Here is a 10135-nt window from a genome sequence, read left to right on the forward strand (position 1 = left end):
GACTTACCACAAACTTCCAGCTATCCCCCCGGCTTCTCGTGAGCCGAAATAATTCCTTTATAACTTACAAGTGCAGAAACTATGACTTATGAATTCATCTCTACACAGGCAGCATTATAAGTCTGTCGAATGGGAGGGCTATTTTATGAGGGAGTCATAAAAACGTAGACCAGCACCAGACCGAGCTGGCTAAATTGGATGAAAGACGCTTATGTCAAATTGAGAAGCACATCGTCCTCTGAGAATACGGATAAAAGAAGCTTTGCCTTTCATCAGTGCCACTATAAAGTCAAATGTACATTTTCTGTTTCCTGTTTGAAGACTAAATCGTAGTTTATAAGATGGAAATGCATTTTATTAGAACAAATGATCAAGGAACCAAAATCAGGGCAGGTTTCCTTGTGATGAATTTGAATGAACATGCCAGATATATTTTTCGAATACATTCCTGATTATGCATTTTGAGTCTGAGCAATGGGGTGATTAAATAAATGTATCTTTTGGATACATTTATTACAGTAGGAGCTTTGTGAAGAAAAGGAGCAGTTCTGAGGGTTGTGGCACCACCTGGTGTTTTATATTGGAAAGTACATGTTTAGAAAGAAATCCGTTATAACCTCTCTAGGAACTCTTTATGGTTGTATATAAAACCTTACAAGTTATAAATACCCTAATAAAAGGTATGAACTTTTTTAAATGAATACCTGTTGCATGACATTTTGAAAACACCAATATCAACATTTTATGTAAAATATTTCATAATCACAGTTTTAAAAATTGTTACCAAAAACAATTAAGAAAATGCAATTATTTAACAGCATTTGGAACAGGAAAAAATAAATAACATCAGTATATAAATACTGATATTAAATGTTAAAAAATCAACAGAAATTATATAAAGAAAAAAAGGTGTTTTTGACTGGCTTTCAGTGCAATTATTTACCACATGCCTGATTTTACAAGGACCAATTTGTAGATACAAAAAAACTCCACTTATATATTTTATAATAACAGAATAATAAAAAAGAAAACTGAGAAACAGTTGATTCTACAAGTCACCTATAAAATGCATTACTATACTCTGTTGTGTAAAAAGCAAAAGAGGAATATTTTGAAATGCATTTGGACTATACTACTTAAAAAAAAAATTATAATAATAAAAAGAAACACAGCTTTCTTCAAATCATTATTGAATACCCTGCAAACTACACTATAGTAGTATCTAAATTAGCCTTCATATAGAATGTAATAAACTAAAACTCCTAGTATTACCTGTGGCCAAGCCCTTATATTAAAACAGCAGTCAGTGTACGTTCTGATATATATATATATATATATATATATATATATATATATATATATATATATATATATATATATTATATATATATATATATATATATATATATATATATATATATATATATATATATATATATATATATATATATATATATATATATATATATATATATAAAAAAGGTTATATTAGAACAGTGAAGTCAAGTACGTGTGGTTATAAATAAGGCACAAAACGTGCAGTGATATGAACTGGCCAAAGTGCAGGCTGCTCCTCCACTCCCAGCGATCTGTGCAGTCTGCTTCCTTATTCATCCTCTCCAGGACCTGTCTGACCTCGTGATCAATACCCCTGCATGATATGATTTATATGGCCCTGAGAGAGAGACACAGAGCAAACATTGATGTGACACAGGTCACCTTTGTGCATGTTATGTTCATTAACCCTGTGCGATTGATATTCATATATGCCGACTACTGCTAAGACGGATCAAAAGAGCGCGGCGGAGAGATCAGACGCTAGGAGCTCCAGCCTGCAGGTAAAGTCTTTCCGATGCGCGTTTCTTTATTGTCATGAACTTGCATCGATTTTCCAAAAAGTGAGAAATTCCCAAAGTCACAGGCTTCCGGGCGCTCGCAACGGGTGATTTCCAAATAATTAAAACATAAAGCAATATCAAAATATTAGGTTGCAATGATTTTACTGACGCTTAATCTGATAATCGACAAATAACCGATCTGATCTATCTATTAAATAATTCCCGGAATAGTCATAGAATAACAGTCATGTTCATCTTTGCACCTGAAGATATTGTGATTTGTGGTGAGAGTAGGGAGCAGGTGGAGAAGAGCCCGAAGAGGTGGAGGTACGTGCTGGAGAGAAGGGGAATGAAAGTCAGAAGCAGTAAGACAGAGTACATGTGTGTGAATGAGAGGGAGGGCAGTGGAGGGGTGCGGTTGCAGAGAGAAGAGGTGGAGAAGGTGGAGGAGTTCAGGTACCTGGGGTCAACAGTGCAATGTAATGGAGAGTGTGTTAGAGAAGTGAAGAAAAGAGTGCAGGCAGGGTGGAGTGGGTGGAGAAGAGTAACAGGAGTGATTTGTGATAGAAGAGTATCTGCAAGAGTGAAAGGGAAAGTTTATAGGACTGTGGTGAGACCTGCGATGATGTATGGATTAGAGACAGTGGCGTTGAGTAAAAGACGGGAGGTGTTGCTGGAGGTAGCAGAGGTAAAGATGTTGAGATTTTCGTTAAAAGTGACGACGATGGACAGGATTAGAAATGAGTTTATTAGAGGGACAGCGCATGTTGGACGTTTTGGAGACGAGGTGAGAGAGGCCCAATTGCAAATTTTGGACATGTGCAGAGGAGGAACATGGGGTATATCGGTAGGAGAATGCTGAGGATGGAGCCACCAGAAGGGAGGAAAAGAGGAAGGCTAAGGAGGAGGTTTATGGATGTAGTGAGGGAAGACATGCAGGTTTAAAAGAGGCAGATGTAGAGGACAGGAGGGTATGGAGAAGGATGATCCGCTGTGGCGACACCTAATGGGAGCAGCCGAAAGAAGATCTTTGCACCTGATGAGTTCTAATCTGTCTGCATGTTCTGCGCATGTAATTTTGGGCATACTGTGTTCATTTAAAGCCCAGGTGTTTTAGTCTTTGAACCTACACATGGTATAAAAAAAAGGAAAGTGGAGACATGACCATCACACATCACACTCAGCAGACATATGAGCTTTTTCAAACTTATAATTTCAGATTTATTCCCATCTGTATTATATAATACGATCTATTATTCTGAAAAGACTCTCCACTAGATTTCCAAGTAAGGCTGTGGGGTTCTGTGTTCATTCAGCCACAAGAACATTAATGAGATCTGCTATGATGTTGGGTAAATAGGTCCTGGAGTGCAATTGATGTTCCCAAAGGTCTTTAGTAGGGTTGAGGTCAGGGTTCTCTGCAGGGCAGGTTCTTTCCCTCTAACTTTGCCAAATCATGTCAACATGGAGCTTACTTGCTTACTTGACACGTTTGCACTTCGTCTTAAGGTAAACTCGAAGGTTTCAGCAAACAAAGACATGCTATACAACAGGTTTGGGAAATAACCACATATTCTGTGATGGTCAGGTGTCTACAAACATTTGGGCATATGGTGTATATATAATTATTTTGCAGCCAGCCCCCCCCCCAATGTTTTTTTAATACAGTTATATATTATAACATTAGAAGACATGTAAAGGTGGTACATCACCTTTATTGTGTGCATTTAATGTTATTTTTATACATCAACCAGAGCTCTTAAATCTGCAGTCTCAAATTGTTCTTCTTACGTTCTGTTCGATCAGGTTTAATAATACAAAGTGGTTATTTCTGTGAGAAAAAAAATCATTCAAACCTAAGGAAAAATTATAAACCTCACACAGTGGACCCAAATAACCAGCCCCACACCTTTCTCATTACCTTAAAATTGACTTTAAATTGTGTTTTTTTGCATTTGCCCACTTTTAGGTTGCGCTACATGTAATATAAGAGGTGGCATCCAAAGATTTCGACCAGCTGTTTATAAGAAAGTACTTTCTTTGTCTATGTTTACACACTACCATCTTTGAAATTGTCCCCTGGCACAGCAATACAGCATTCCTGCCAATTCTGGAATATATCCTGGAAGTCTTCTTTTCGAAGGGTGTCATCACCTTCTGCTATTTGTGCTGGATCTCCACGATGGTGTCACAACGGCGATCTCTTAGCTGGACCCGCAGTCTGCATTAGCGTGTGTGCAGAAGTGAGATCATGTGGATTGTGTTTTCTGACGATCATCATGCACTAGTTGCTGAACGGTTTCGACATTTTCGGTGTTTAAGCTTGCTGGAGGTCTTCCTGATCTCTCGTCCTCCTCCAGCGAGGTTCTTCCGCTCTTGAAGCGTGAACGCATCGTTGCAGCGTTGCTGTATGCCAAACGGATGTCATGTCAAATGCCTCTGGGGCGGGTTTCCTCAGTGTCGCACAGAATTTTACGTTTGCTCTTCAAACTTCATGACGAAATCGCAGACGTGGTAGCGCACGTTGTCAGAATAGTGCCATTAGTCTTGAAACCTTTTGATACCACCTCCAACATATAAACTGAGGGATTAATTACAGTGTTTAAACTGTTTATATGTTTCATAAATTCAGAATGAGATCATACTAGTGGTAGTTCAGTGAATAAGGTGTTGGATCATAAGGGCATGAATTTAAATCTCAGCACCACAAAGCTGCCACTGCTGGGTTCTTAAACAAGACCCAGCAACTGCTTAACTGCATGAGAGACATGTAAATTGCTCGAAATAAGGGTGTCGGCCACATCATACAGACTTTACATAAATATATCCACAATATGTGTATGAATATGTAATAATTGCTAGTTACCTGCAAACTCTAATTCTATAATACTAGTGGTAAATAAGCATTACCTTGTTCTTACTTTAAAATATTGTTAAAAACAACGATAAAAATAAAACCAATAAGTGCTAAAGCTCACCGGTTCTCCTGCCATGCATCTGGGACAGGGTTGTTGAGCAGCACCAAAACCCTGCGAAAAAGTTCACAAATACACAACTGATATTGAGTTTTACAAAACTTGTAAAAACACTGACCCTAACACTATGTTCTGTGTTGTTAATCAGATTGAATGGATATTTAGCATCTGAATGAGAGTGACCATGGAGCCGGTGCGTTGCTATGGATGTGACAAGATTACCGAAAAATACTTCTCTATGCTTGGCTATCAAGTCTGGTACTTACTGGCATTCTAAGGTGTTTTTTTTTCCTGGCTTGGGTTCACAGCTCCTCAGAAGAACACCAAACAGAGTTATGGTTTAAGAGTGTTATCAGAGCTACACCAAACATATCACTGTAAATGTGATGGAAATATTGTGCACTTTTTTGTGCATTTTTTGTACAAAGTCCAGCTGCCTAGGTTTTTTTCTTCCACTTCATGTTCTTATTCTGAGCCAAAAATGAGCTCCATCTCAATATGGAACAGACGGTCTGGTTAATCACTGCCATTGCAAGACAGATTATAGACAGACGAAGGAGAAATACAACCTGGATGGAACACTGGTTTATTACAGGGGACAGTTTTTAACCTTACCTCGTGATAAATAAAATATTTAAGGTCACTTGTAAGTAGCGCGGAGCGATTATTGCATTTGCAATAATAAACTAAGCTGCGATTACACCCTCACGTAACATGCAAAAGTAGAGCAGTCTGCAGAGGAAGCATCAAGTTGGCATGCTACACTGCACCTTGATCGGTTGTATGATGTCAAAACCTGACACTGCAGAAACTCCACTGTCAAAGAGGAACAGTACGTTGTGTTGGACTATTTTGACTTTAAAACAAAGATGTGCAGAGCAGAGACAGGTGTTGAGCAAAACCTGCCTTTGCTAAAGATCTCAAGGGGCAACCCTACTGACCTGATTCAGCAAAAACAAGGATCACTGACTGAAATGCTTGATATTATGACTCCATATGAATGTACTTCAAAACGGCACATGGAAATTTCTCAAGCAGTAACGTGAACTATATGATGCCACTCAGTACCGTGACCAATCCAGGGTTCGCGGCTTTAATAAATACACTGTAATATGTACACTGCCATACCGGAGCTACACAAGAAATGATTTTTAAAGATATAATGGCAGATATCTGTTCTTTATTTTTCTGCACTTTGCGTGTTACATAACTGACTGGAGATCAGTAAGATAATAAATAAAAATAAAATAAATATATATATATTAGGGGTCGCCACAGTGGATCATCCGTCTCCGTCCCCTGTTCTCTACATCTGCCTCTTTCAACTACCTGCATGTCTTCCCTCACCACATCCATAAACCTCCTCTTTGGCCTTCCTCTTTTCCTCCTTTATGGCAGCTCAATCCTCAGCATTCTCCAACCCGACATACCCCACGTCTCTCCTCGGCACATGTCCAAACCATCTCAATCTCGTCTCCAAAATGTCCTACATGCGCTGTCCCAGTGACTTTGAAACCTAAATACTGAGTGTGCTAAAGACACAGATTTGTCTTAATATTTCTGCAATCTATACTTTAGTTTGTGTGATTTGTTACTTACTTCCATATTAATGTTTACACATTTTGTTAGTGCTTTATGTTGTGATAATAATTATTGCATGCTTACTGTCAGATTATCCAATTATACTACTGTTTATTGTAGTAAAAATGTAATTTATATAAATTCACGCATCACCTTATTTATAGGTCTGGCCTTCAGAAAAGAAAATATTATGTTTAATTTATCTAATATTGTGTTGGTTATACTACACCATGATTTATTGCTTGTCTTTGTTTAAAAAAAAAAAAAAAAAAAAAAAAAAAAAAAAGCAAAAAAAGCAGCATATTAAATCAGTCGCAATACCGATTAAAAAAAAAATAAAAAATTTGCAATTACATTTTTTTTTCCAAAATCGATCAGCCCTACCTCTAGATGCTTATTTTCATACTACAGAGTATAACCAGTATAGAGTAACCAGTCTATAAAATACCAATATTACAGTGAGACTGTAGTGCTCATAGTAGTTCTCACTCTCCAGTGTTCTGTATTGTTTAAAGACTATAATCACACTCTTGATGTCACCCAAATGAGGATGGGTTCCCCTTTTGAGTCTGGTCCCTCTCAAGGTTTCTTCCTCATAACATCTAAGGGTGTTTTTCCTTGCCACAGTCGCCATGGCTGCTCATCAGGGATTCATACACATCATTCACCTTAACTCTTTTAAGCTGCTTTGAGACAATGTCTGTTGTGAAAAGCGCTATAGAAATAAACTTGACTTGACTAGACTGATGTCACAACTTAAAAAAAAAAAGAAAAAGACAGTATTTGAGTAAATGTTTACAACTTTCACAGTACATATTTGTCTCACAGAAATGTCTTAAATTATCATATAATAATATTTCTGACATATTGCCAACCGCTAATAGGCAGTTCTATACACTTAACCTTGGAGATATCATTGTTTTGTATCTGCTTTCCTGAAAAATAATAATAATTAAAATAAAAACATTTCTTAAAGCATATAAGAATACAAAAATGCAATACTTTGACCATGGGCTCTTGTGTTACTAAACTCTTGAGACATTGCATGTTTCTATTCTAAGCCATTTTTATGACTTTGCTCTACGTACTTTGGACCAGTGACTCAGAGTTTCCCAAGTGCATTCACTGTAAAACAGTTGGGAAAGTGACAAGCCAAGGTCAACATTCTTACCATTCTGGTAAGATGGGCATTTGCGTTGGCACCGTTTTGATGGGTGTCCCATGTGTCCATTGGGCTGTCCATCACGACATCACATCTAACCTCGATGCAGCTTTCCAATCCAGTGCATGCTTTTTTCTTGAAATAAAAAAGCGCATGTGGTTGAGCAACGAGCATGAACAAGTGAAAGGCATTCTGCAGGCCAACAGCAGCAGAGCACTCGCTCAGTTATTATTTATATCTCTAATAATAGTACTCAATAAAAGGTCAGAGTCATTCCACCAAGGGCAGTGCAGGAGAGTCAAAAATAAATGACCAGCTAGATACTGTGTTTCTTAGACCCCGAGACAAACAAACAGATGATGGTCAGTTGTTCTAGTTTAGGAAAAATAATCTAATGAAAAAAATATCTTAAGTATGAATTTACAGGAAGTAAAATTAAAACATAAGAGCTCTTTAAGGTGCACAATCCCCACTTAAAAAACAAAAAAAACAAAAACAAAAACCCACCTGATTATTGTTTTTCAAACAATGGTGCTCATTTACTTGCTCACTACAAGTTTTGCATGGGCAAAAACAAGGGAAACAACAAAGTAAGCTAAGAGACTAAAAACCTTGTATGACTTTTACCTTTTGAACTAAAAATAAAATAAAATAAAAAAAGATACTTGAATAAGGGTTTAAAGACCATTTGAGTTTCAGTCTTACATAATAAAAGATAACTTTGAGGTTTGCCTTTATCTTTCATTGGCTGGAGAAAGGTAGAAAGACAAACAGAGAGACAGGTAAAGACAGAAGAAGAGACAAGTAGAGAGATAGGTAGAGAGAACGTTAGGGAGGCATGTGGAGAGACAGGCAGAGAGAGGAGCTGAGAGTCAGGGGGAGAGTCAGGGGGAGAGTCAGGAAGGGAGTCAGGAAGGGAGTCAGGGGGAGAGACAGGAGGGGAGACAGGGAGAGAGACAGGTAGAGAGTCAGGGGGAGATATGTAGAGAGTCAGGGAGAGAGTCAGGGAGAGAGACAGGGAGAGAGGAGCTGAGAGACAGGTAGAGAGTCAGGGGGAGAGACAGTTAGAAATAGTTCATTATAAGAAGAATTTTATATATATATATATATATGAATAAACAGGTGATGTTTACCGCCTGGCTGTCCCACTGGCAGTGCTGCTCCTCCTCCCGCTGTCTCTTATTCTGCACCAGGGTTCTCACACAATCCATAGACATGATTAGGTCTTTCCTCCAACCACCAACAAGGTCACTGACGAGATCAGACCTCCGTTATGTACTGGACACCACAGCTGGCGGCTCTGTGCTCTAAACAATCCAGTCCAATCCAACCAGTGAGAACTAATCACAATCCATCATGCATTTAAAGCAAGCATCCACTGCATTTCAAAACCTAATAAACACTATTCCTTAATAAACACACACATGCATTGCCTGGTTCTCTCAGAAACATACAGAAATGATTACTGTAGATCCAAATAAAGAAACAATTCACACTCCGCATCGAGCTGGTGCACCAGCCTCAACTTCTTCCGTCTGTTCAATTCTTTTACTGCTCCTCCCAGCTTCCATGACGCGCCCACCCTGACCAATCAGGTGAGAGAATGTGGAATAAAGGGCGGGACGATTTCAAACCGGAGCTTTTGATTGGATTTGAAGCAAGCAATGAATTTAAAGTGGACGAAAAAACTTTATTTTTTATTTTTTAACATAAAAATAAGTTTTTAAATATTTTATTATTATTATCATTTTTTTCTTTATTATTATTATTATTATTATTATTATTATTATTATTATTATTATTATTATTATTATTATAAATTTTTTTCTTTATTATTATTATTATAATTATTATTATCATTTTTTTTTTTAGTTGTAGTTCTTGAAGGTCAGGCAAAAACTTTTTTAAATAAGTCTATAATCCTTATTGAAATCTCTGGTTATACTACTTTAAAATTACAGATGTGACTATATTTTAATTGCTCATAAACTGTCAAATGATAGACTAGAATTAAAACTATAGAAAAGCTCAAATAAAAGGACTTGTTCAACTGCTATTTATATTTTTAATAATAATAAAAAAATAAAAAATAAATAAAAAAAACAGCTGTTATTAGGATGGATCCGGCATAACCATAACCATAGCAATAACCATAACCATAACCCTGGCCATGTTAAGGCTGGCTTCAAGAAAAAGCTTAAAGAAGATGAATGATCAACTAAGATATGATTGTTAATTCACTATTAAATTTGAGACCTTTATCAAAAGTAGCCTTCAGTCCAGTTAAAGCTCTTAATTTCTGTCTATGATCAGTCACAGTTTACCAGTTTTTTATAAAACCATCTACATTGTAAGGCCTCTATTATGAATGTTTGTGGACACCTGGCCATCACACTTATACATGGGCCTTCCTCAAATCTTTGCCATAAAGTTGTATGCAAATAATGGATCATTTTGTATAGTTTGAGCTATATTTTTATGGAATGTCAATGGTCCATAAAGATGTGGTGTGCCAGGGTTGGTTCTGAAGAACTAGAGTGGATGAACACCTTTAGTATGAAGTGGAAACCTGACTGTGC

At 37.2% G+C, this 10135-nt stretch overlaps 1 protein-coding gene across 3 annotated transcripts; it reads right to left on the reverse strand.

Annotated features, from left to right (window-relative positions):
* Window positions 1–1445: 1445 nt before the first annotated feature.
* LOC310734527 (uncharacterized protein) lies at window positions 1446–9104 on the reverse strand. Of its 3 annotated transcripts, none has more exons than XM_083556674.1 (5): window positions 9011–9104; window positions 8690–8863; window positions 7566–7691; window positions 4817–4867; window positions 1446–1675 (listed from the first exon to the last, which is right to left on the reverse strand). In XM_083556674.1, exons 2-5 carry the CDS (start codon window positions 8771–8773, stop codon window positions 1643–1645), a joined length of 294 nt encoding a protein of 97 aa, XP_083412800.1. In that variant the 5' UTR covers window positions 8774–8863; window positions 9011–9104; the 3' UTR covers window positions 1446–1642. The 3 variants fall into 3 exon arrangements, with proteins under 3 accessions (XP_083412800.1, XP_083412798.1, XP_083412799.1); XM_083556672.1 differs by lacking the exon at window positions 1446–1675 and adding an exon at window positions 2865–3948; XM_083556673.1 differs by lacking the exon at window positions 1446–1675 and adding an exon at window positions 2865–3948 and having other exon boundaries at window positions 8981–9104.
* Between the last annotated feature and the right edge of the window lie 1031 nt (window positions 9105–10135).

This window comes from Silurus aristotelis, assembly GCF_946808225.1.
Source record: "Silurus aristotelis genome assembly, chromosome: 12".
In the NCBI taxonomy this organism is placed as follows: domain Eukaryota; kingdom Metazoa; phylum Chordata; class Actinopteri; order Siluriformes; family Siluridae; genus Silurus; species Silurus aristotelis.